At 42.6% G+C, this 26,371-nt stretch overlaps 2 protein-coding genes across 2 annotated transcripts in view; both read left to right on the top strand.

Annotated features, from left to right (window-relative positions):
* Nucleotides 1–13,634, top strand: part of LOC142971690 (protein phosphatase 3 catalytic subunit alpha) — a 57,500-nt gene extending 43,866 nt beyond the window's left edge. The window contains exons 9-13 of the mRNA XM_076112309.1: nucleotides 3,717–3,842; nucleotides 4,511–4,582; nucleotides 7,044–7,128; nucleotides 7,608–7,705; nucleotides 13,341–13,634. Of these exons, the coding sequence (XP_075968424.1) occupies nucleotides 3,717–3,842; nucleotides 4,511–4,582; nucleotides 7,044–7,128; nucleotides 7,608–7,705; nucleotides 13,341–13,543 (584 nt within the window). The 3' untranslated portion in view covers nucleotides 13,544–13,634. The remainder of the gene's footprint in view (nucleotides 1–3,716; nucleotides 3,843–4,510; nucleotides 4,583–7,043; nucleotides 7,129–7,607; nucleotides 7,706–13,340) is intronic.
* Nucleotides 13,635–16,831: 3,197 nt separating this feature from the next.
* LOC142971793 (uncharacterized) lies at nucleotides 16,832–24,807 on the top strand. The gene is made up of 11 exons (XM_076112456.1): nucleotides 16,832–16,991; nucleotides 19,491–19,778; nucleotides 19,871–19,981; nucleotides 20,385–20,483; nucleotides 20,794–20,814; nucleotides 21,162–21,230; nucleotides 21,337–21,378; nucleotides 21,682–21,777; nucleotides 21,935–21,959; nucleotides 22,117–22,199; nucleotides 23,824–24,807. Exons 1-11 carry the CDS (start codon nucleotides 16,931–16,933, stop codon nucleotides 23,835–23,837), a joined length of 909 nt encoding a protein of 302 aa, XP_075968571.1. The 5' UTR covers nucleotides 16,832–16,930; the 3' UTR covers nucleotides 23,838–24,807.
* Nucleotides 24,808–26,371: the final 1,564 nt, after the last annotated feature.

Genomic DNA, 26,371 nt, shown 5'->3' on the forward strand with positions numbered 1-26,371 from the left:
GTCCCAACCCTATACTACTCCCTACTTTTATGTGCTACTGCAACTTATTGCATTGATTTATGAACTGAAAATGAATTAGAAACCATTCATGCATTGTTCAACTGTACACAGACTACATTCAGTCCCTGCCATCCATGTGTCTGACAGGAAATGGAGGAGAGCCGCCGAATGTAATGGACCAAGAAGGTCTAACACGGCTGGCCTGCGATACTAATCCAGTGGAACTTGATACAAGAGGCCTTAGAGACAGATATGCAGTCAGCATTAAAGCGTCGGGGGGCAGGACGGTGGGAATCTCCCCCTCTTCCCAAAGCAGACTTAACAGTCCTCGTTACCCGGGGAAACCGACTCGAGGCACTCCCTTTTGAATAAGTAATGTGCGGGGCGCCGGCTCGCAATATCTGTGTTACCGTGGCAGCAGGCTTGCCCTCGGCTCCCCTGCTTTAGCCCACCACCGGAGCAGCAGAGACATCTAGTGGCTGACGTGCAGCGTTAAACACAGAGCTCCCGGTTGGTTCACCACAAAGGCAGTGTGCCCTCCTACTGCATGAGAACTAACTTCTAAGCATTTGTTGTAAAGCATGTGTGGATAATGGGGGACGCAGCAACGCGTTGTTCTTGTCACCATTTATATCTGCGTGTTAAATGGAATATCAAAAGAAAAGAAACAAACGTGGGCCTTGACCTGCTCTCACCCGGAGCTCGACGAAGATGTTTGTTTTGCACGGGGGAGGTTGTCGGGTGTGTCTTGTTGCTTTTTTAAAGGGAATCCGATTCGAAGGAGGGACGGCGGGGGAGCTGACCTTCTCCCCCGCTCTGCCTTTTTTTTCTTTTTTTTTTTCTCCCTCCGTGCTTCCGTGGCTTCATTCAATCAAGTGCTTCGACCATGTTTATGGAGTATGTGATGTTTATGCAAGGCCTGCCCATGTGCGCAACTGCTGTCATGCACGCCTACGCACACGCATAAATACCCACTGCCCCGTCTGAGTGGTGTGTGTGTGTGTGTCACGGTAATGCAATGCTTTTCTGATTGGACTGAGTTGTCGTGTTTTCCCGCTATCGATAATAACTGTAGAATAATTATACAGTACATGGATGTTCCCCTGCAGGAGTTTGTGTTGGAGTGTGTGTGTGTGTGTGTTCATCTGTGCAGCCTGGGATAAAGAGGTGACTGCAGTGGAATGTAAATGCTTTGCAATACATAAGGGACCACTTTGATTGCATAGTTACTGCACTATATGCATTACCATGCCTCATTGATTCCACACACACATACATACACACTGGGGCGAACTCCAACCTAGCAGGATGTTTTCTGACCCCATTTGTGTTACGACCGAGGTTCTAGCTGCTCGGGGTGCCAGGTTTGATGAGCTATTCCTGACCAGAGAGAGAGGGCGAGACCGAGGCAGGAAAGTCCCCCACGGTGACCCAGCCATGGTGTCCGCTTTCCCCAGATCTGGGACAACCAGACTGGCCTCTTCTGTGCAAGAGGCTGGGGCTTCTATATATATATCTATCTCTATATCTCTATATATATATATATCTCTATATATATATATCTCTATATATATATATCGATATCGATATATATATCTATATATATCTATATATATATATATATACTGCACGGATATATTAGTGACGGGCGGCTCTCATGTTTTCCTCAGCACCCACGTTCACACCGGGCCTTAATCATGGGTGAGGTCACACGGGGCGTTGTGTGGTCAGTGTTTGGGAGGTGGTTTCTATGTCAGCGGGGCACAGAGACCATGTGATTATGATAAGGCTTTCTCTAAATATACACTGAATACGGCACAAGGAGAAATACTCAATAAGCATCCCGTCTCATTTAAAGTCAGCAGGCAAATTCAAGTTTTTGCTGCTTTTATTCTGCTAACCCTAACAACCTAACCACACCCACCGGATCCTCCACTGAGACATGAGTGGTAGAACTGCTTGAATAATTTACAGCCACTATGTGTGTATATTTGTTTTTGTTTTTATGATTGTAGTATTTTAATTGTTCTGATGGGATCCATTTTAGCTTGTAGAAAAGAAAAAAAGAATTCTCGACAATAAAGCAAATAAGCGCATTTCCCAGCTGTTGGACTAATTCCTTAAAGCACACTTAGTCATATCAATTCTTTAAATGATGCAGCGCATAGATTTTGATATATTTTAGCATTTAAAGCAGCGTACAAAGGAACACTTTCATGGCAGAAGCAGGTGGGTGGAAGTAAGCAGTTCAGCATCTCATGGTTTCATGTCGATGTCAGATTGCCTGGAACATTACCTTACAGTGTCCATGACTATTATCCCTGCCGCCTCTGGCTATTTCCCCCCCCTCCTCCTCTTCCTCGCCAGGAATTGATGGTCGTCTGTTAACTAATGAAAAGTGCTCAGCCTACAGAGCCTAAATGCTGAGCCGTGTGTTTCTGTGATGTTATTCACGCGTTCCAATCCTGGGAATGACAGACACGCTTCACCAACTGGGGGCGGTAATCAATACACAGAGGAAATGTTCCAAAGCGGGAAAAAATGGGGATTGATTCCCCCCCCCCCCCCCCCCTCTTCCTCGCCAGGAATTGATGGTTACCTTCATTTTGATGCTTGTGCAGTTTTTGAGCCTCAATTTACACATCTCAGTTTGCAATTATGCAGATGTATTAGTTCTTCTGTCAGAGAGAGAGATTGACTAACGCTAGCGTTAACAAATCACCTTAAAGTGTCTTTGTGTGCGTAGGTAGTTTTATACCGGATCCTTTTATTCACTGTCATCACCCAGAGGTTTGACTGACAGCATCTGACAACATCTTGAGTTACGTCCAGGCTTGGTGTTGTGGTGTTGATGACAGCGTTTTGGCCACTTTACACTATTTCTCCATTGTTTTTTTGCCAAATGGAGCTCTGTAGCGAAGATTGTCTTTAGTCACAAGTCTGCACAGAACCTGCAGCTAATGACTAACAAAAACAGCCAAGAACCTTTCACATTAAAACTCAAAGTATTCGTAAAGTAAAGTTTTTCTGGCATTTAATGACTAAAGAACAAAAGATTGAGTCCCCTTGGGGAATGGCGTAATAGATGCATAAATAAACAAAATGACAGATATAAAATAATATTTACAAGTAGATAATATTTTGGTCTTCTTTTTGTTCAAATTTGATGTCCAAAACAATCCATGGAACCATGCTTTGGATATGTTTTAATGTCCGTACTGTTAGCTCCTCAGATGTTGATATTTTCCAACAACCATCTTGTTTCTCGGCACTTTAGGCAGAGTGCTTTGTGGGTAACTCTCTCCTGGCTAATAACATGTCGGGCGGTCCGTCGGAGGGATATACGTACCTCGATATGTGAAGCTGCCGAGACCACACAGTGTTTCTAAGTGGTGGTTGGGAACAGGATGGCGGCCGGTAATGGACCTGGACCTTAATCCGATCTGATGCTTTCTCTTGGTTTTGTTGAAGTATGGAGTCAAGTATGGATTTCAGACCGCGGTGTACTATCTGCGACTATAGAAGAAGAAAAGGGAGATGGCGTAAGCTTCAACATGTATACGCACATGTTAAAATAATCAGGCCGTGGGACATGTGGATGTTGACGGACACATCATAGGTTTCGTGATTATTAGCAGAATTTGTTATATCTGCCCTTAGACATTTCGACGTATGTTAACAACCACCTTTCCCCGTCTTTTCTCACCCTCCCCCAGCGGCAGTGCTGAAGTACGAGAACAACGTAATGAACATCCGACAGTTCAACTGCTCACCTCACCCTTACTGGCTGCCCAACTTCATGGACGTTTTCACCTGGTCCCTGCCCTTTGTCGGGGAGAAAGGTGAGCACGCACACATTCGAAGTACAAGCAGTTTTTACCAAATGCGTCATTGAGTTGTATTGCACATTGAGTCAGTAATTGAAAATGGGCCGACTTCAAGGAATGTAGCACAGACACTTTATAGTTCATAAATACAATACTTACTACGAATGATTTATGAACCAGAAACGCACAAAGTGAAATCCTGCAAGTCAGTGAAAGTTTAGAAATGGCTATAAACATGAGCAGAGGGGTTGAGTTCTCTCACAGCCTTGAAGATTGTTCCAGGCGTTTGGTTTTTAGAGCGCCCCTCTGTCAGATCTGTGACACGTCTGTGTCAGCGGATCACACATAACTATGACTGACTCGCTCACCCCAGGAAGCCTATTTTGGGTGTGACCCTTCCGCATTCCTAGCAATGTGTGCAAGGTCACCGATGGTGTGTGTGTGTGTGTGTGTGTGTGTGTGTGTGTGTGTGTGTGTGTGTGTGTGTGTGTGTGTGTGTGTGTGTGTGTGTGTGTGTGTGTGTGTGTGTGTGTGTGTGTGTGTGTGTGTGTGTGTGTGTGTGTGTGTGTGTGTGTGTGTGTGTGTGTGTGTGTGTGTGTGTGTGTGAGAATCTTTGTCCGTGTAACTAGCACCGCGTGTAGGATTCATGTTGTAAAATGTCAGTTTTTCTGATTTCTTCACAGTGACTGAGATGCTTGTGAACGTATTGAGCATCTGCTCCAGTGATGAGCTGACGACTGAAGAGGAGCTGGACGGTAAGCACGGCAGACCCCCCCCCCCCCCCCTCTTCAGTTTGCCTTAGCTCCACTAGAGGGAGTTCTCTGCCAACAGGAGCACCAGACACACACTCATTCTAAACCTCATACGAATGCACAATCCTTGTGTTGTTTACCATACCATGGCTGCTCTGACCTACTTTCAGAGCATTCAGTTTAAATATATAGAATTTTCACAACGTTCTTCCACATCTCACCAACAGAGACCGTTTGACACGTGACACAGTCTAATCAATAAACCATTTCTGGTTTTGCTTTCGGCTGCTTGAACATACTTCATTTAAATACCCAGCGAATCCTTAGAAAGTCTGAATAGAAAAAAAATCCAAATTGAAGGCCTTGAAAGTGTGGATATGCCTTAAATACAGTTGTTGGAGGTGTTTTGTTCTGCTAGATAACTCTGTGGTGCAACTCCTCTCGGGTTCAAACAGCACAGTTAGTCATACAGTAATCGTGCTTTTTATAATTACATAATTGTGGCAAGTTCGGGAAATCTGTTTGGTCACAGCTCATCTACAATGAGCTTCCCTCTGCCTGCCCCACCTAATCACGGACTATAAATGGGTGGCATAATGAAAAAAGTTCAACTAAAATTGATATTAATATTTGCACACAGCGTGGTGCTGCCGCGCCAGAAAAAGATCAGCATCACGTTGGAACATGAGAACTTTGTTTCTCACGTTGATTACGACGTAACTCTTCACATTATATATGATGCTGATCCATTTTTCTTTTTCTGGCATGGCAGCAATACGCTTAGTGAATTTGGACTGCGGCACAACTCGCACTACACGGCCCCTCAAATAATTAGCCGTCCTTGAACGTCTGATCATATTCCACTCCGAGCGTTCGGTTGATCCACTTTGTTTTTGTGTTTCCTTGCCCTCGCTTTCACCTTTCTGTTTCGTCTTCTGCTCATTTCTTGTATATTTTCACCACGTTGACGCGGATCCTTCTTTCCTTTTGTCTTTTCACTCGTGATCTCGTTTTCTGTGCCAGCACTGCTCTTTATCTACTATTGTTTCCATGGTTTCCAGTTGCCTTCATGTTGATGATTTCAAACCTCACTACTTTTTCACACATTTTCTTTGCATTCTCCTCATTTCTCTGTCTCATGCTGTGATGTTGACACTACTTTGGTTTACCTCATCTAATCTCTCTTTTCTATGTTTTCCAGAGTTTTTTTATGTTCAAGGCACCGCTTTACTTTACACTTGTTGTGCTTTCTTGCCTCTCTTTTTATTTCGCTGCCTGCGCCCTCTCCACCACCTCATCTTTCATTCTACGGCCATCCACTGATCTCTCTGTCCCTTTCTCTTGTCTTCTCTTCTGGGGGTGTTTCATGAGAAGGACAGCTAATATATCCCCCCAAAAAAGGTACAAACATTAGCCGTAGCGGTGTGTGTGCAGAGGTAGATAGGTAGACTTTTGTCCAGTGCTTGCTCTCTGCGGTTAAGTCTGTCAACTAACAGCACTGTTTAAAACACCTACTAACTCTACTACAGAGTCTTTCGATTGATCTCTCTTTAATCCTTTACCACAAAGACGTGTCAGTAATGTTACAGTAAAGCCAAATCTCTCACATGAACAAAGAAAAAAACATTTACAGGAAGCTGATTTGCATTAGCTGAAGTAATATATTTGCTTTACACATTGAAGTAAGCGGTGTTACTACAGGGGATCAATCCTGTGGAGAAACATATTTCAAAGTAATAATGGTTTATCCAACAGTGGATGAGATTAAGAGTCTTAAACGAGACATCAGACGGGCAGCTCTTTCCTTTACCCAGCCTTTCACCACACATCAGCTTCATTTCCATCCTTCATACTTCATGCATTTTCCACGCTGGCTCCCCGGGGCCTTGAAACTGAAAAAAAGAGGTCTCTTTAAAACAAAGTTTTGTTTTCCAGTCCAGGAAAATTCCTGTTTGAGTCTCCGCAACCAAAACACAGCACAGGAAAATTCATATAGAGTGTGCTCATCTAAAGTGCTGATAAAACCTGTTTGGACAAGGACCAGGCCATGTACAGATGATTTAACAATGTTCAGTGGTACCAAGTACCTACCTGGCCAAAATAGTGTGTAGGAGTGAAAGGGACTTCAGCTGAACACCACTGATGGTACAGTACAGACAGGTAGCATGAGTGCACTGAATGCTGAGAATCACTCAGTTGTTGTGACGTGTGGGTGGATCTAAACATATTTTGTATATAAGCTGAACTTCAGTAACCTCACTATGTTTGCATCGTTTCCGTCTGATGAACTTCTGGATCAAATTAATAGTCCAAAAATACTCTCTCTGTCCTACCACATTTACTAAACGTTATGGGACTCACAGAGCAACAGACAAGGAAGTCTGTGTCACACTTCCACAGGACATGGTTTTAGTATGCATGAGTCACAGCTTGTATGACTGTGTCTGACCTCTGACCCCTCCAGGTGCCACAGCTTCTGCCCGGAAGGAGGTCATCCGCAACAAGATTCGTGCCATTGGCAAGATGGCCAGGGTATTTTCTGTGCTCAGGTATGCAAACATTAAAAAGAACTCCCTTGTGTCCTGTATGTTCTACCTTTGTAGTTGCAGTTCCCCCCTCAGCTGTACGGATGGTTTTTAGTGTCTTTCAGCTCATTGTTTTGGCCCCAGCCTCAGCCCCAACTTTACTGAATAGGTTCAGTCACAATGCTCTCAGGCTCTGATAAACCCACTTCACAAGGCCTGCCCGGCACCAAACAACAGAGAGACTAAGTCAGCAACTAGCGGGTGAACATAGTGGAGCCTTTAGCGGCTACAGAGCCACGTAGTTCCCTCAGGAGTTGGTGGAGACCAAAAAGGAGAGTGAATATTGGACATTCCTTCAGTGGCTGGAAACCCGACTTTAAATTAATGTCAATGCAACACGTCTGCTGTAACTTTTGTTATTTTGTATATGAAAAACAAATATCCTACAGGAAGTAATACGTACCGGAGTAAATATTGTGTGGATTTCTGTGTTGATATTTCAGAGAGGAGAGTGAGAGCGTGCTGACGCTGAAGGGACTGACCCCAACAGGCATGCTACCAAGCGGAGTGTTGTCCGGTGGCAAAGAAAAGCTGCAGAATGGTAAGACTGTCACCAAGTACCCCGAGACCTCCCAGCTTCGGCCCCCAGAACGGATTCTCTCTCGCACATAAATTCCCCTTACGCAGCAATACCCTGAATAAAGTGCTAGCTCAGTGTTTAGGGAATACTGTATATATAGACTCCTCCCCCCCCTCAGTGAAGGACCAAGATTTTAAAATTGCTGCCTCGAAGTAAAATAAGTAAAATGTTTCTGGCAGCTTCACTCGGTAGTATCCTTTCTATACTGCATGTTTTAGTTAAACACTTCGGCTGCTCTATGAAGCTTTAATGTAGTTCAGTGAAGTATTTTTTTTCTGGATAAATGACGGTAGCATATCAAGTTACATTTCCCGACGATAGTCTCCTCTTCAGTGCCACAAACATTCAGCAGATTTTCTTTGTCCCCTTTGTCTTCTCTAGTGTGTCTCCCCGTCCCCGTCTCTTTCTATATTCCACTGGTTTTATCTCAAATATTACCTGTATCTTTTTCTTTCTCCTTTCTTTCTAGAAACCGCAGGTATAATCGGTTGTGCAAGTATTCTGTTGTGTTGTTTTTCTTTTCGTTTTTTTTTATTTTTTTTTAATTTCTTTTGTGAGACAAGTTTAGAGTTCAGTCCACCCTCTTATGTTGAATTCCAAACACTCCCTAAATGAGTTTGACAAGCTGCTGCAGCAAAGGCTTTCTGGAAACGCCTTTACAAACACTTCAAATTTACTTGGAACTCCTGACAAAGAAATGGTCACTTTATTGTCCAAATTTGAGCGCTAGTTGTGGATCCCAGCAGGGCTCCGTCGGGATAGACGCGGGACTCTCTGTGATCCAAAGGATGAATTGGAATTGACACAAGCGACTGTGAATGAAAGGGGGATAACCGCTGTCTGCCTTTCCTTTACAAAAAAACGAAGCAGAAATCCAGACAACGTCCCTCTCCTCTCACAGGTTCTCACACATCAGCTAGCACTAAAGCAGGCTGTACACTAGAAAAACAAGTCTGTTAAGTTCGTTTTATCGCTTTTGAATTCTACTTTTCATTTCTCACATGACAGAATGTGTCTTTTTTTTATCTCTAGAGTTCCATAGTTTCGCTTTAAAGAACATTAGCACTCAGATTAACAGCTTGGAAGATGCACGTAGCAGAGAGAATGATGGGGAATTCTTGGCTGCAAACAGCAGAATAAGTTCTTGTTGTTTCCACAAATCATGGAACACAAAGTACACACGGAGCATAGCTTCTGAGCTGGGCCCGCTTCGAATTGCATTGTGACCTCCTGTGGGAGGAGATGTGATCAAATTGAAATAACATCCGGACAAAATTGGCAATCCTGCGTATCTCAATTAGGGAGGCTGGGATGCTCTCCACTACGGATGTCGATTTAAGTCATAACAAAGCTCCAAATTCATAGTAATGGAACATATCCTCTGCAAATGTGTACACAAACAGCGTCTCTAATAGATGGCTTTTAACCCAATATTGACTGTTTCATCAGAGCTTTGAAACCACTCGCATCTCTCGAGATTGTGTTTCTGCCGATGACCTGTTTAACAGTGGTGGTCCTAAGGATTTAACATACGATTATGGCAGTTTGAGAGTATTTGAATTTAAGCCAATTGTGAAGCAGCTGACACTAAAGAGAACCCCGGTGAAGGTAGAGTGATGTTCAGAGATTCCTGTTGCAACATTGGTAGAATCACATTGCTCCCCTCCTCTTTAAGCAGACGCCAGTGTGCTTCTACTGTAATGTTGACTCCATCAGCCATTCCGTTGACACTCTGTGGCCTCTCGCGCCTTTTTGTAATCTCATCCTCATTGGTAGTATGTCCCGTAGTCGTCAGTACTGTACAGCCGTTACGTTACTTTCACCTTCTGCCTTCATATCCCTGTCTTTGTGTAAAGCTGATTTACAACGTTGTACTGTACGTAAGTTTATGATCTCGAGGACGACCGTAAGAAATTGGTAAGTGGTTAAAAACGCCAAAAGGTTTTCTCTCCTCCCCCCACACCCCCCGCCCCCCTCGCACCTCACAACAGTAAGCCAGCATTTTTGATATTTCATATCAAAAGATGCTAATCCTGCAGTTTCCAGATGCTGCTTCATGTTGCGCACAACACAACAAGCAGCGCTGCCTCCATGTGTCTACAGTGCTTCGATGCCACAGCCATGACACCCCCACAGTCACACATGCACTGAAAACCTTGTTCTTGTTTTCCATCCGTCCTATTTCAACACTCCTTTCACGATGTATGGCCTGATTTGCGTCATGGTTAAGAACTAATCTATTTCCTGCTTTAACCTGTTGTATTTGCTATCAGTGTTCGTCCCTGCCGTATTCATTTTTCTTTTTCTATCACCGCATCGATTCGTTTGTCAGACCTTGTCAGACTTTTCAAAGTACCTCAAATCCTCTCCACGGGGTCACGTGTCACCTTCCCTCTTACAGATCTGGAACTCATCTTAAAGCTAAGGCTCATCCCTCTTCCTCTCTCCTCTCTGCTAACATCCATGTGTCCTTTTTGTCATCAAAAAAAAAATGTGGCGATGACGTTAACCTTTTGTTGTCGGCATTGGCTGTCTTTGCTGCTCATTGACTTGTACCTAGGACAAAATGAACTCCTCTGCTCACTTCTCTCATTCGTTTTTGCAACCCCCCTCTTCTTCTCTTCAGCTACTATTGAAGCTATTGAGGCTGACGAAGGTAAATGGGTCTGGCTGCCCTCTTCTGTTGCTTTTTCCACGGCAATAGACAGGGGGGCTCCGCCGGGTTTTCATTCATCTCGCTGGTGCTTGAATAGAGTGTGTTGGGTGTTTGGGCTAACAATAAATGTGGCATAGTATTAACAGAGACAAAAGACGTAAGTCATTTAGGGAATCCTGTGGTCACACGATGTTTTAAAGGGGGAATGGATTTCATAGTTTTCAAAGTCACACTGATTTTGAGTGAGTGCAAAGCAAGTACTAAGTTCTAAATATTTGCTAGTGCAGGCAACGTGCTATAATACCGTTACAGCAATACTTTGCTTTTCATTTCAGAAGTTAAAATATCACCGTTTATGTAATCTTTCATTGAAGAGTATCGGACCATCCAGGTTCAGGATAGAGGTTGCATTTTTTAAGGAAATGCACATTCACACTCTCATAATGTGGGAGGTGTGAATATACGGGCATCATCAGGTCCTCTGGCATCTCTAAGGAGCTTTTACCAGATACCAGAGGCACCGGCTGGCTACCATACTGTATCCAGTAGAGCTAGAGCACTAGCACTATAACCCATACAGTGCTTTGTAGATCTTTCTCTCAACATGTTTGATCCTGTGTAGAATGCCTACACAGACAGAATTGGCAGATTTGTGTAAACTATGTTAATAAAGTCTTGTGCAAGATCGCGCTTCTTTTCTTATCTAAAGCTGTTAAAGTTCTGGAGACCCTTAAACAAACATTTCATTTAAATCACTCAACATGGTAGTAGCACCGTGCTAGATAGCGTACCACCTGCTCTGCCCTCACGCAATACAGATAAATCTTGCTATGAAAGATTCTAATATTATTTCCCCTTTGAAACGACTGAAGCAGTTGTGCATTGTTGTTGCTGCTGTATTGATATAATAATACCGCAGTTTTCTTTCGAGCTCAATCTGATTTAATAGCGTTAAAACGCTCCACAGGAGGCTTTTTTGAAATCCAAATTGGATTCTCCCGAAAATCTTTTTTTATTCACATCGCCTCTGGTGCAAGAACAACCTCAACTGCGGGCTAAATAGTAGTTTGCCAGCTGCTATTTACGTTGGCGTTGTCCAGTACTTCGTCTTTAGCCCCACAGAGGACACTCCTCTGCTTCTCTCTCCATGTGGATCCTCTGTGGCCCTGCTGTGTCGTGTTCTTCCCTGTGAGCTGCTAATAACCTGTGTCTGACCTGTGCTATGCAGCAACACAACTACACTACCCATCATGCCCCGCTCCACGCTCCCCAATTTGTTGTCTAAAATGATGTCTCCTTCCCTCATTCTGATAAAAGGGTCTTTGCAATTATACCCGTTATTACTATTAAGACCCCCCCCGCCCCGGCCTTTATGAGAGGTGGAAGTAACACAATTTCAAGTTTTAAACCAGCTGTTATTTGTTTCCATTGTTCAGTTCAATTGGATCTTGTTTTTGATTTACCTCCAGTCTAGATGCTCTTGTGACCTCCACCCCTCATGACCTCCAGTCAACCCTGAGATTGCTGCATGCTCCAAGCAGACTAAACAAGTCGTTAGCACCCCGAGTACCTCTGTAGTGTCTTTGTACGTGAGCTCAGTCTCAACGTGGTTCTATTTTGTGGACGTGAATGTCTCAGTGGGCTCCACTCTAGTGTTTTTTTAAATTATTATTTTTCCTCCCCTCGTTTCATCATTCTCCTTCTTCCCTTTTTTGTTGTTTTTAATCTGTGACGTGACGGGGCAGTCTGGATGTTTGGGGTCCTCAGGTGTTCTGGAATGTGCCCAATTATATATGCCATATTTTAGCAATGTTTTAAGATTTACAAAACGGCATGTACAAGATGGTCATTAGATGGTCCGGTACTGTCTGAGTCCTTTCACAGATACTGATTATAACAGCATGGATTGATGGCACAGTGAAAACCTGTTGACCCTGATTCCAGGAGTGCCCTCTATAGATTTAGAAGGATTGTTTAATCCTTTTGTCTGTGCAGTTATATCATTTTTCAAACTCTGATCAATGGTGTTAATGTCTTGTCATTTCATGAAAATGAGTTCTACCCTTTTTTATATTAATTGTTCTTCTGTTATTAAACTACTAAACACTCTAAAATGATGAATAAGTAAAGATGCTGTACAATATGTGGTGTGGTTCATAAACAGCATAATGCAACGACTATATCACCGGTTGGAGGTTTACTTCAGCCTTATGAATAGATTTGTGTTGCATCACACATATAGGACTATATATAAGATATAGGAATAGGTGTACATTTTGGGAAAATGTGCTTATTCATTTCTTTGCATAGAGTTAGATGAGAGGATCAAACCTCTCTCATATTTGTGCGTTTAATATAATGCTACAGTCAGCAGCCGGTTAGCTTAGCGCCATTAACTTCCAGCAAAGTGCTATAATTTATTTTTACCGCATCCTGCCATATTTAATTCCTCATGTCACCATTTTTTTTGTGCTACTTGGTTTTTCTTAGGTATTAGAGCTTTACAGGTGCTGTAAGGCCCTCTGCGTTACCTTCAGACGGAGCCAGGTTAGCTGTGTTCCCATTTTAAAATATGCAGAAAGAAAGAGGGCAAATAAGCACGTTTTCCAGAATGACAGACTATTCCTTTAAAGTAGGGTCTTTAAGGATCAACATGATGCAGGTACCATTAGTGTTAACAAGCCCTTCAGGTGCTCATTTTTCATGGTTGACTGGCACTTATGAGCCAACAGCTCCTCAGATGCCGTCTGTATGTTGTCGTTTTCTCAGTTCAACAAGTTTTTTTCCAAACTGGTCCAAGACCAAACCAAAGATAAGCCAAATCTGGTGATGTGAATGTGAGCAAGTGAGACCCCCATTCTCTTCATCATTTAATCCCTCCCCTCTAAAATGGCTCCTGATCTCCCCCACCTCTTTTCCTTTGTCTTGCCTCCCCAACAGCCATCAAGGGCTTCTCGCCCCAGCACAAGATCAACAGCTTCGCGGAGGCGAAGGGTCTGGATCGCATCAACGAGAGGATGCCGCCGCGGCGAGACGGCTTGCCCTCCGACGCCAGCCTCAACTCCCTCAACAAGGCCCTGTCCTCGGAGACCAACGGCACGGACGCCAAAGGGAGCACCAGCAGCGGAGACAACATCCAGTGAAGGCCGGCAGCAGGCGCCACCTTGGCCGACGGGGCTACCCTGTCATCACGGCCCGCCACCGCAGAAAAGGGGCAACGGGTGAAGGTGTAGAAAGGGGGGGGGGGGGGGGAGGCATCTATGGCTCAAGCTGGGGGTGGGGGTTGGGGGGGGGACATCTCACTTTCTAGTCTTTGGATATGCCTTCAAAATATTAGTTCATAGTCAAATCTGCTAAGTTATTGCCGAATCACATTTCTGAAGGGTCGGGCCTCTGTTGTGCTTGATTCTCCGCCACACCGCAGTATGTCAGAGAGAAGGAGGGATGGAGGGATCTTAAAGGTGATTTTATTTTATTTTATTTCTTGAAAGACCCTCGCTCGTTTCCACCGAAAATGGAAAGTCGTGTAACTTCTTACTAACTATTGTACGTTTACAAAAATACAGCACTAAAAAGGACAGGACATGAGATAATGTTTTTAACATATAAGGGTGTACAAACTAAATAAGGACTATTTATTGATAACTTTTTTTTGCTACTCTTATAAAATAGCTCTGAAATTAATTAGGCAGTCTTAAAAAGAATGTTGCAATGTTGTCGAAATGCCAAATAATGGAACGTTTTATGGTTTTGTACATATTATGCTTACCTCAGGTTCTTTTGGTGTGTGCTCTGACCTGATTTTTCTGTATAATGGCTAAATAACTCTGTAATGAATACCTATTTTCTTGAGTTTCATAACTGGAATTTACAATTACCTATCTATCATTTGCAAATATGTTTATTTTGTTGTCTCTTTTGGAAGGGGTTGGGGGGTAGATTTATTGTGGCTTGCTGGAATTGAGTGTTCATTTTTCTCTTTTTAAGTATTGCGAACAAAGTAAAAATAGAGAACCTATATTGTGTAAAAAAAAAGAATACAATAAACTTAAAAGTGTCTGCCTATGCATGTTTTATAAAAATCAAACAAAGGAAATAGAAAATCTGAATACCGTGGCTGCGGAGGCCTGTTTTGAAATATACTGCGCTTTAGTGAACATATACTGGGAACGTATATACCTGCATACTTTCAATTAACACCATGATGCTCTATGCCTTCAACTTCTTTTGAAATTGAAGCATTTAATTATCTGAGATGGATGAGAAATCATATTTTTAACCTGCGCTTGTAAGTGCACACAGTCCAATTAAGCATGTTTGACAATTCTTGTGAGGTGTGTAGTTACATGTGTAACTCAAAAATGCATGATTAGCTGTTTGTGTCATATAACAGGTAAATCGGTTTTGTTCTGTTTTGTAAATGTGCCACAGAAAGTGTAATTTGATTATTATTACTATTATTATTATTTGGAACTCTGCTTTGTATATCAGTTACAGGTTTGATACTGCTCAATACTTTAAGATGAAACAAAAAAAAAAAAAACTACTTCGATCTTTTTTAAGAACTGCTTAAGTGCCCAAGTAATTCACTACACGACATGAAGCCTTGCTTTTGTAATTTAACTTCAAAACTGTTGGCAGATGAGGCATGCACTTGCAACTATGAAAAGTATTTTATATAACTGTTCAATAAAAATGTGCATGAATTTCAACTTGAAACGAACCCGCTTCTCGTGTGTGTGTGTGTGTGTGTGTGTGTGTGTGTGTGTGTGTGTGTGTGTGTGTGTGTGTGTGTGTGTGTGTGTGTGTGTGTGTGTGTGTGTGTGTGTGTGTGTGTGTGTGTGTGTGTGTGTGTGTGTGTGTGTGTGTGTGTGTGTGTGTGTGTGTGTGTGTGTGTGTGTGTGTGTGTGTGTGTGTGTGTGTGTGTGTGTGTGTGTGTGTGTGTGTGTGTGTGTGTGTGTGTGTGTGTGTGTGTCCGGCTGAATATGCAACCGTGTAAAATAAAAACAAAAATACAGAAGACACGTATAGTCCTGCGGGCGTTTTTTGCACCACAAGTGAATGAAGCTGGATGCGATGGTTTGTGTTTTCCAACGACATTACGGGAAACACGAACACCATTTTTTGTTTTTGCTCTGCTGGTTCCGGTGATTTTCAAGATGTTGGCATTGCCTGGCCTGTCGATCCGCGTTTCCTCCTCGTCAACCTTAGTGACTTCTTTGATTAAGCTACGAAGACGAAGCCAAGATTACTCGAGCATACCTGTGTACACAGGAAACAGAGATCTGCTGGCTTCCTCCTTCGTACAAAGATAAAATGTGGCAACATTTAAATGTTATTGGTTTTACTCAGCCATATTCGTTTTTATGAGGCATCGCTGCCTCATAGAAATGGTATGTTAGAAATGAAACCTCCAATCTTCAGGCACATGAGAATACTTAAAGATCAATCAAGCTACCAGAAAAATCCAATCTATTTTTCTTACGCAGTTGTCTAAATATATAAATTATTCCAACATAAACTAACACACAAGTTAGCCAAACAGCCTACATATTGTTTGTCCTTGGTTTTTCCGAAGTGTCTCTCTTTGGTCTCTTCAGCTGAAATCAAACACAATGCTCAATTGAAAGGAAGTAAACTCTGGCATCCTGTGTTTTTGGGAGGGCCAAAACACAGGAGCTAGAGTTTGTGGCCTTCAGGGGGGACAATCTGAAAACCAACAAGATGTAGAAGTTGTCAAAGGGGAAATGATGGTAACGTAAGATTGGGTGGACGGCTAATGTCTGGGAGTCTTAACTATCCACTCATCTCACTATAAACCAGATTTTCCTTATAATCAGTGCAATAATGACCCATCTGAGGTCATCTCCATGATTCTGGAGGCACTTACATAAACAATGAAGAATGGTAACGACGTCACGGCTGGTAATTGAGCAGCTCCCCAGGGCTGTAAGGACTTGCCTCTTTGTCATGCGTTTCAATCATTATTTATCAAAACCAAATTTATAATAGTTTTATTTTTTTGTGTCTGTATTTGTTTGTATCTGAAATGTTCGACCATGTGTGTACAAGTGGTCACAAGGTCCTTTGTTTTTCTTCTCATATATATATATAATTATATCACGTACAGTTCTTGGATGCCACGTTGTTTATTTCACACTTGGTCGACATCCTTTACCTGAGTGAGTCCCAGTGTCCTCCCAACTGGTCAAGTGGTGTCAGAGCAGGGGACATAAATACAAAAACAAGTGATGGGAGTTGGCGATGCATTCAAAACACATTGCTCAAAACTGAGACTCCTGTTGAACAGACATACTGTAAGTCTGCACCCACTGACCGCCTTGTTCTGGTCTCCACAACCACCCACTTTTACGCCAGGAAGGGAAGCCAGTGTATTTCCTCTCCTCCTTTATCTAAAGGAAGTGCCAGAATAAGCATCGGAGAGCGGAGCGCCCCGAGCACCTTTCCCACTGTCCACTGAGTTGGTGTCCGAGGTAGAAGTCGGAGGAGTTTACTGCCGCAGAATCACCATGAAGACCACCAGTGTTCTTGTCCTCTTCCTGCTAGGATCCGTCCATGTCTTCACACCAGGTAAGGGAACCAATCAAACTGCTTTCTGCTGATATTAGATTGGATTCTCTCAGAATCAGGGGTTGAGGGGCCCTTAATAAAAATCTTCAGCTCTCTTTAACCAAGAGGAGTTCGTTTCAGGCTCCTTTCTGTGCATTGTCCGTGTGGGGATAATAAAGAAAATAGCCTTCTTTGCTGATGTCTGAAACTAATTTAAATTTGTGTCAAAACATTTCCACAGTCGGGGTTTCCTATCAAGTTGATTGGCCCCATTGTGAGAACTTAAGAACATGTATTTTGTTGCGTTGTGCAGCAGTAGTTCCGATGGATAATGTTCTCATGTTTTATCCTGATGTCATTTTGTTTTGGTACGTGCAAAGATAAAGATCACAGTGTTGTTCAAAGGACCCTCACACTTTGAAATGTACCTCAGAGACATCCACTCAAAGAGCGTATTTCCGTTAATTGAGGCAGATATAAGCTGTGTGTGTGTGTGTGTGTGTGTGTGTGTGCGTGCTTTTTGGTTGTCCTTGGTAATAACAAGAAACAAAAAAGTAGTTTGTTTTTTGGCATATTTAGTCAAAGTGAAGGTAGAATATGTTTTGATATGAGCTTAAAACACCAAGCACAAATCAAAACCTCAGGAATGAAAAACAAAGTGCTAAATGGGTGGGTCTTGGTTGAAGAAAAAAAAAAAAGAAAAAAGGGGGTGGCTCTCGATTTGTTTGTTTTCCTCGTGCGGAGCCCAAAGGACTTGTATCTGTTCTGCGCTGTGCAGATAGGTGATCTCACAGCAGATAGCCAGTGGGAACCACACTGCCCCCGTCTCTCACAGATGACACAGATCTTTGTCCTGAGACCAAAATGTCCCAACTGGCCACCAATCTACTTCCAGCGTTTAAGAGTAAACATCTGGAGGAAACACCCTCGGCCTTGTGAGCTTTTCTTTCCACGGCACGTAAAGAAAATGAACAACGACTTCTGACCTTTCAACGCTGACTTGAAATTGACTTGCTGATAAAAACATACGACTTAACGTTGACTTGCCCCAAAGGACAGCAGACATGACTTGAGGCTTTACTTAAAGAACGTAAGACTTTTATTAACACATGTACTTGATAGACTTGCGTTGACTTGAACTTCTCTCAAATGACTCATAGGACCTGTTACTGACTTGAGATTTGCTTTTTGACTTGTGACTGTGACTTTGGCTTGAAGACTTGTCTCGAATGATTTGTGGTACTTGTGACTTCACTCAAGATCTGCACCAAAGTACCGGAGACCTGACTTGGACTTGGTATCGAATGACTTAAAGGAATTGTGACTTGATCTGACATATTAAGGACTTGGTCTTAACTTGTCTGCAATGACTTAGGACTCCAGACTTGAAAATTGAGACTTTATTTAACACACAATCCAAAATAGGCCTACTTGCGGTTTGATGTGGATTTGTCTCAAAGTGTATTAAAGTACTTGATACCTGACTTGAGGCTTCTCTACGTGAAACCAGCCTTGATTTGGATGACTCAAAGGACTTCAAATTAACTTAGACAAAACACTGGAATAACAGCGAGGTTTAAGGACTTTCGACTTGACTTTCGACCTGCTCCAAAATACTTGAGATTTGACTCGGACTTGTGCACAAAGTCTGAGATAAAACAGCTTTGGCAAGAAGAGCGGCTTTTCCCGATGAGCCTCGTGAACCCAGACAGAGCAGCATGCCGCCGGTGCTTCAGCGACCGGTCTGCTGAGAAATATGTTGAATGAAATCCTAACTGAAGGCGATGAAGACAGGACGCTTGGGCTGCTAAGGTCAGGGGGCAACAATAGTGTGTCTGTGACAGGATGCAGCTTCACACTGCTGAAGCGCTTCAAGCAGAGGATATCCACCTCAACACGTCGCGACCTCCACCACTATCTTGACTTCTCATCCCTAAGTCTGACACTTTTGAGCCGGGGCCACTCCTTTGTCTCGGATGCTGGGCTTTAAAGCCGTGCCAAACAGGAACGATGCAAATATGCATGTGAGAACCTAAAATAGAGAATCTGTCTGAGAAAATGTTTTACAAAGACAAGCTGCGTCTGGTGTTTTTGTAATGGAGGCATTCTGCATTCCTTGATGGCACATTATAGTATTGCGCTCTGACCTCAGACAGTGATGGTATAAAGCAGAAGAGCCAGCATGGTGGTTTACTGATTACTGGACAATAACTTCATCAGATGGCTCAGTGATTGATGACAAAAAGCAAGAAAAACCGTCAACACCATCACCAGAAAAAGCGATACCAACTAGTAAGTATAGCATTAATGCAATAGTTACATTTGGGAAATACATTTATTTGCTCTCTGGTGGAGAGCAAGATGAGAAGATCAATACCACTCTCATATGCAAGTGTAAGGCTACAGTCAGCAGCCACTTAGCTTAGCACAACGACTGGAAACAAGGGGGACAGCTGGCTTGGCTACAGATCTTAAGAAACCATTTATATGTCAATTTCTCGTGTTTTTGTATTTCTACAGCAACAGCAAAAGCCCCAACTGCAGTGACATCAACAGCAGCACCAAACGCAACCGCAAAGGCAACGCCAACAACAGCAGCGCCAACAGCAACCACAAAGGCAGCGGCAACAACAGCAGCGCCAACAGCAACCACAAAGGCAGCGGCAACAACAGCAGCGCCAACAGCAACCACAAAGGCAACGCCAACAACAGCAGCGCCAACAGCAACCACAAAGGCAGCACCAGCAACACTACTCCATACATCTCCCACTACTCCTCGTGTTACCACCAGCAAAACTACTGAGAACAGTGAGACTGGAGATAGATAGATACGATGCTCCTTGTAGACCTGTTTGGCCATGTTCCTAAAAAACGTCTTTGATTTTCCCTTTTATTTCTAGGTAAAACTGAGGCAACCCAAGAACCTAAGAAGACTTCACCCAACGCAGCATCTGTGGACCGCAAGACTGTGACGGCTACAGCTCACGTTGTTGCCCAGACAGACAGCAAAAGTTAGACTTTCCTTTGAATTTATTGGTTTGGAGATGATACACAGCCTTCACCTACACAATGTCACTCAAAAATATACTAACAACCAGGAAGAGACTGAAAATGACTACAAAGAAACATAAAATGACTACAAAAAGATGCAAAACAGCTGCAAAGAGACTCAATGACAATAAAAAGGGGCCGAACAATTAATTGAACTCAACTTTAGGTTGGCCTGATGGTGGTGCTTTGTTGCACCACTGGGTCCACGTCCACGTCCAATATCTGTTGCATATAACAATTGCGACTTATACCCAGAGAAGAGATTGAATAATACATATTATAAGTCATATAATACTGTCCAAAATTACAAAAAAAAATGAGATTTGTTGTATTTACATGTGATTTATTTTCCTTTTGTCTTAGCTTCGATAAATGGCAGTTTGCAACCGAGATCTCTGAACCCAGGAAGCCACTCTGAGGTCGGGACAACTGAGACTGGAGCTAAGAAGAGATTTGGTACAGGTAGTGCATCATCAGTTTATTTTCATCATGCAGATGATTACAGTTTTAAAACTTAATGCATGATGTATTTTGAGTTTGAGCAAGGCGTGACCATGCTGGATGTAATCTTTATAAAGTGTCACCTGTATTTAAAGCCATATTTAAACCAATTTGAATTTTGTTACCAAACGATGACAGCACGAATAAAATGAACCCAGGCCAACGTATGTTTGTCTCAAAAACATGTCGAGTCATTCAAAAAGTTGTTTTTGAGAAATTAAATGTAAATAGTACTTCAAGGTTTTACTCAAAATATCTTTATTTTCTGCAGGTACAACTACTCCTGACCCAGGTACTGTATATTTCTACATGCGTTATAGAACAAGCACTTTTCTCTCTTCTTCTTATATTCTTTATATTTCTTTATTTACATTCATAAATGAAAATGTAATGCCAACATAATATGACATACATATTCTCTTTAGCTAATACACTGTCTGTGAGGTGGATACTTTCAGTCAAACAGCTTCACACTCCCATGAAAATGTACATTTAAAGTTTAAATATGGTTTAAATATCTGTGTGGATGGTTGCTGGACAGTAAAGATCTAAAAACGTCAGATTTACAATCGTTGTAGACTCAGTAGATGTTTTCATGGCTTTATTCTAGTAAGTAATTCATTAACTTCAATATCGTAGCAACACACCAAACCAATGCACCTCCAGGGACGTCACAACATCCAAAAGAGGATATAAACAAAGATCCAGGTGAGTCATACTGCACTAACATAATTCATTTGGTTAGTCCGCATATGAAGTCATGATTAAATGAAATCATAACCATTTCTAATCATAAAACACTTTGTTTTGAAAGGTTCTCATACTGGCAATGATAAAGAACCCTCCAAACGTTCAGGTAAACGTTACTCTGCTTAACTCGTGAGTCGTGCCCCACGAACACTTCTTGGTGATTTAAAGACAGACTAGGCTAACAAAGCACGCTATTGACAACATTTCATATAAGGATGGTTTTGGCACTACAATGTGGAGGTTTTCAAAGTCATTTGACTTGATTGTGCAATGGCCATTTAAGGTTCCCTTTGAGGTGCTGTAGCTGCTACATCAACAGTCTGCCGTCATTTGGTTGGACGTTAATCTTTCAGAGGCCAGTCAGAGTAGATTCACGGAGATGATCGTCTGTCAAAATGTCCCCCCTCAGACAAAAGGCTGTGGTGGTGGATTGTGTTGCCCGTCGTCCTGATTGGAGCTGCCATTCTCCTCAAATTCAAATGCAAGAAGATGCACGACCACTCGGGTACGTGTAAAAGTAGGCTGCACCATGTACTCACACATGTACCATAACAGGGCATCTATACTGTCAACTCTGAGGTGGAGTATAGTTTGATTTTTTGAAACGAGAAGATGTGTATTTTTGTCATTGAATGAGTTGTCTCTTGTCCTCCCTTCAACAGAAACCATTAATGCTGGAGCTGAGAAGTAAGTTTGAGCTTTTGTCGTCATGGACTGTATTTGAAAAGCGTGCAAACCACTTAATCATCCGTCCCTTTGTCTCTCTCTCTCTCTCTCTCTCTCTCTCTCTCTCTCTCTCTCTCTCTCTCTCTCTCTCTCTCTCTCTCTCTCAAACTCCCTGCAGCGCATCTTTCCAGAGCAGACCCGAGAGCAGCAAAGATGGTGTCATGCTCCTCGGAGTGAAGTCATCGGGCGGAGAAGAAAACGGTGAGCTTCCTTCTGTCTGTTTCCTGCCAGAGTTGCTCCCAAGTTCGTTCTGTTTGTTCATTCTTCCATCACTTGGTAGAGCTGTTTCTCCAGACACAGACTCGCAGTGATTCCAGGGAAGTTACAGGCTTTTAATATCCCATTGTACTGTACGGGCTTTTGGGGCTTTGCTGGCCAACAGAAGGTGTTTCCTGTGATTTTGCGACCCCCCCCCCCCCCCCCCTACCCTCGAACAAGCAGCAGGGCTAGAAAGATAGGAACTTCCTAACATAAACACAGATTATTTTGGACAGGAGCTATTGTGCGCTCAGTAAATGTCAGTGCGGCCCAGATGCTGACAGGCGTGTGCATGTTTGTTGGTGGGGGTGAACGCACGTGCACATCCATGGGGGCGTGTGTGTCATATGTACACAGACTCAGTACCCCTACACCCCACCCATTAAAAAAAAAAAGAATTATGGGCACTGAATGTCCTACCTTCCTGCCCTAACACAATCCGCCCTACATGACTTGGCCGCGAGCTTCAGAGGGGAAACGAAGTCATGCTTTAGGAATTTTCGCTGAGGAAGGACGTGTTTATGTTGTCACATCTTTGGATTGTAGCGTTATAAATTCTTATCTGACTGCAACATACCGCACATAAAACCTTTTAATCCCACGCTCGAAGCTCATTAACTAAACCTGTTTGTTACTTACTTTAAGGGTCAGTGTGTTGCATTTAGGGGGATTTATTGGCAGAGATGGAATATAATATTAGTAAGTATGTTTTCTTTCGTGTATAATCACCTGCAAATAAGAATTAGTGAGTTTTCATTAACTTAGAAAGAGTTTTGTGTATCTTCATACGGAGCGGGTCCTCCTCACAGCCCAGAATAGACAAATCAAACACTTGCTCTAGATCGGGCTATTCCTGTTTTTCACAATTTCGCGTCAGCCTCCGTAGTTCTCCTACACGCTTGGCACACAGGAGAAGTTTCAGTTGGTTGCAATCTGCAACCTCGCCGCTAGAGGTCGCCAAATCCCACACATTAGTTCTGACACTATTTGTAGGCCTGGGACCTCTTACAGAATGTATCAACACATATTTTCAACGACTGTCTTAGTCCTAATAAATCTAGATTTATGTTAGTTTTAGTGGCTCAAATGAGACTGTGTGATTACATAATTTTATAATTTATGGTAAATTATTTCCTGGGCCCCCTGACGGAGTGCCTCGGACCCTTACTTTGAGAATCACTACTTAAATTAACTTTTTTCAGCAGGCATCACCATAAAAAAGCCCCCCGTCCCTAACAGTCCTAGATTTAATGTAACATAATGATTTCATGAATGTACAGGCAGTGAGTCTTCAGGAAAGAAATGTACAACTGCTTCCAGATCAACTTTTGGAAAATGTAGGCACCACTTCCTAACCCTGGTGACATAATGTCACTGCACTGTAGTAGTCAGTGCAGCACTGCCGTCTTGTCTAAAAGGCACAAATGATCTTCTCAAAACACAATTAAGAGCTTCATTTGTTATCGTTTTTTCGGGTTGGATGAAGCTCTCACTTTTTGATCACACAGATGTGGGTTTTATTCCTGTGTGATTTTATCACTCTCCTCTGTTGTTATGTATGTTTCAGCTTCTGCGAGATAAAAAAAAAAAAGAAGGGCAGCAACATCGAGATCGGCCAGTTGATGAGTCACACCTGTCGCCCACGCACTGATGGTCTGGAGGAACCGTTTCGATGTTTGATTTTGTGAAACGTTTCGGGAAGCAGAAAAGTATGCATGATTATGTGTGTTGAGAGCAGTTCTGTTTGTGACTGTGATAATAAATCTCAGAGCAAGTGAATTTAATTTCAACCACAATATGTTCCCACGGAATCTTAGAATTGAAAGTATAGGCTAAAGGCTTTAAGCAGATTAATCATTGCCTGTGGAATTGAGTAAATTAACTTAATCTGCACCCTTTATATCAGTATTCTGCTGACAAAGACAAACCTAAATACAACTTATTTCTGTCTGCATGATGGACCACAAAACACATCTTCTGCACAGTGCACTGACCTCAAATCTATCACATGTTTGATGTAATGAATCATAGTTTTACAATTGTCTTTTGCTTGTGTTGTTTTATTGTGTATGTGCCTTGAACTGTTGTGCAGATTGTGATGTTTTTGGCGTTGTTGGTTTTTTTTTTATGTGTCATTTAATTTCCCCAAAGGATGGGCATTGGAACTGGCTCTTTTGCTATATTTTACTTTTCATGTGTCTCAGTGAAGTATTTCTTAATAAGTTGTTAAATATTCTACCATGCTTCTCAGCTGCAAACGTGTTTTAAGCCAACAACCTTTCTTTGCAGGTCAGTGCTGTACATTCACCATTTGTTTTCCCCCAGTAAATGTTCAAGCACAAGAAATAAGTGAAGCAGATGCACTGGATTGTATTTAAAGACCCTGTAACTGCTTTATGGCTGGATTTTGTTGCTCTTAACCTCAATTTTTCTCAATAAATCACTAGGAAACAGTTGGGTTGTGCAGATTCAGTTCTTTAAATCAGCTCTTGAACTTTGAACTTGAACTTGAACATTGCTCTTCAGAATCAGACTGCAACGGAGTGTCAGGTCTGCAGAGAGGATCATTGGTTCCAGCCTGCCCTCCATCCTGGACTTGTACACCTCCAGAGTCAGGAAACGGGCTGGAAAGATCACTGCAGACCCAAATTCCATGTATGCGTACACACACATGGCCAATAAAGCTGATTCTGATTCTGATTCAATACTCAACCACCGACAGTGTCGGTTCAGTGAGTTGCCACTAGAGGGAGCAGACGGTCAACACAACACAAAGAAAGCAACTGCGGTTCTGCCCCAGTTTATAAACTGGTGTTTATTGTGGAGAGATTTCATGAGGCTGTTGACAGAGAAGTGAGACATAGGCAACCGGTGTCAAAATCACACTCTGCTTGATCTTCATAACACAGGACGCTCATACAGTGCAGCACGGATACGCTCATAACCAAGCTCCTTACGTTGTGATTTTCATGGAACTAATTAAATGTCATAGTAGCCTATCAATTAAAACGACTTTTGTAGTCATGACCTCCATTTTTAATTGGATTCACACCAGGGTTATAAGCACCGGCTCTATCCGTGGCCTTTGTAAAATGAGACTGGGCAACGGCTTCGACTGTGGGCACATTTTCCTCGAAGAGACAGTGAGCAGATGGGCAGAAGGCCCACCACGCGCACACACACACACACACACACACACACACACACACACACACACCACGCCACACACTAATGCCAGCTGTGGCATGGACTGAGTTACATTCAGGACTGCCAGGCCAGTCTTTAGGCCCGATAACATCTTCATTTTCTCTTTCAATCTTAAAGTGGATCTCTAAAGTGTCTGACAATGAAAAATCAATGTTTGAAATCATTCCAATGGAGTGCCTTCATTGCTGGATATTGTCTTTGTGAGGCAGCAATCTTATTGATTTCAAACTATATGCTCTGGAGAACTAATTTCCACATATTCAATCTCTTGATCTGTAATACTTGCAGCACGGCGAACATTACAGATGAAAACATTAATTATCCTCGGATTATCTTTATATTCAGAAGTGACACAACAATAGGACCAAATAAAGGCTTAAACTGTATAGTTTGGTGTTGCTGATGCATATTCCTCGTTTGTTTTTTAAGTGTAGGATGCCCTAAATTAGACAAACATGTAAAAAGCAGAGAAAATATCTATTGGCTTCAGGTGGCCTTGGGTTTATTCTATTGCCTCATGCTGCTCATTTGTGCCAAAACTAAACAGCTTTCTCAATAAGTGAATATCCTGTTCGCTGGCTCTAACAAAAGAAAAACATATTACATGTTCTCAACTGCTTTTACTTGAGAAACCCTTCTTCTTTTACTTAAGACATGTCAGCTCTGATATGCACAGAGAATACTCCTGCACATGCAACCAGCTATCTCCTGTGGTCGAGAAGTGCAACTCTCAGCAAAAAGGCCCCCTTGTTGTTAAATTTCATGGGGCAGGGAGGAGGTTCGCAGCAAGGAGCACGTTTCACTGAGCAGGGAGTGGTGTCAGCCTGGCATGCCGGGGCACTCTTGATGGGGGATGACAGAAGGTTCATGGATGGATTGGAAACCTGAAACACAACACCTCTTATCTT

Source organism: Anarhichas minor, unplaced genomic scaffold (assembly GCF_050575085.1).
Source record: "Anarhichas minor isolate MPS153535 unplaced genomic scaffold, ASM5057508v1 ptg000049l, whole genome shotgun sequence".
NCBI lineage: Eukaryota > Metazoa > Chordata > Actinopteri > Perciformes > Anarhichadidae > Anarhichas > Anarhichas minor.

Excerpts from the sequence above, each read along its gene's own strand:
- LOC142971793 (XM_076112456.1), top strand. The coding sequence starts at position 16,931 with ATGAAGACCACCAGTGTTCTTGTCCTCTTCCTGCTAGGATCCGTCCAT. Across the intron at positions 21,231-21,336 it reads GGATATAAACAAAGATCCAG|GTTCTCATACTGGCAATGAT; the intron begins GTGAGTCATACT and ends TTGTTTTGAAAG. Across the intron at positions 21,960-22,116 it reads ATTAATGCTGGAGCTGAGAA|CGCATCTTTCCAGAGCAGAC; the intron begins GTAAGTTTGAGC and ends AACTCCCTGCAG.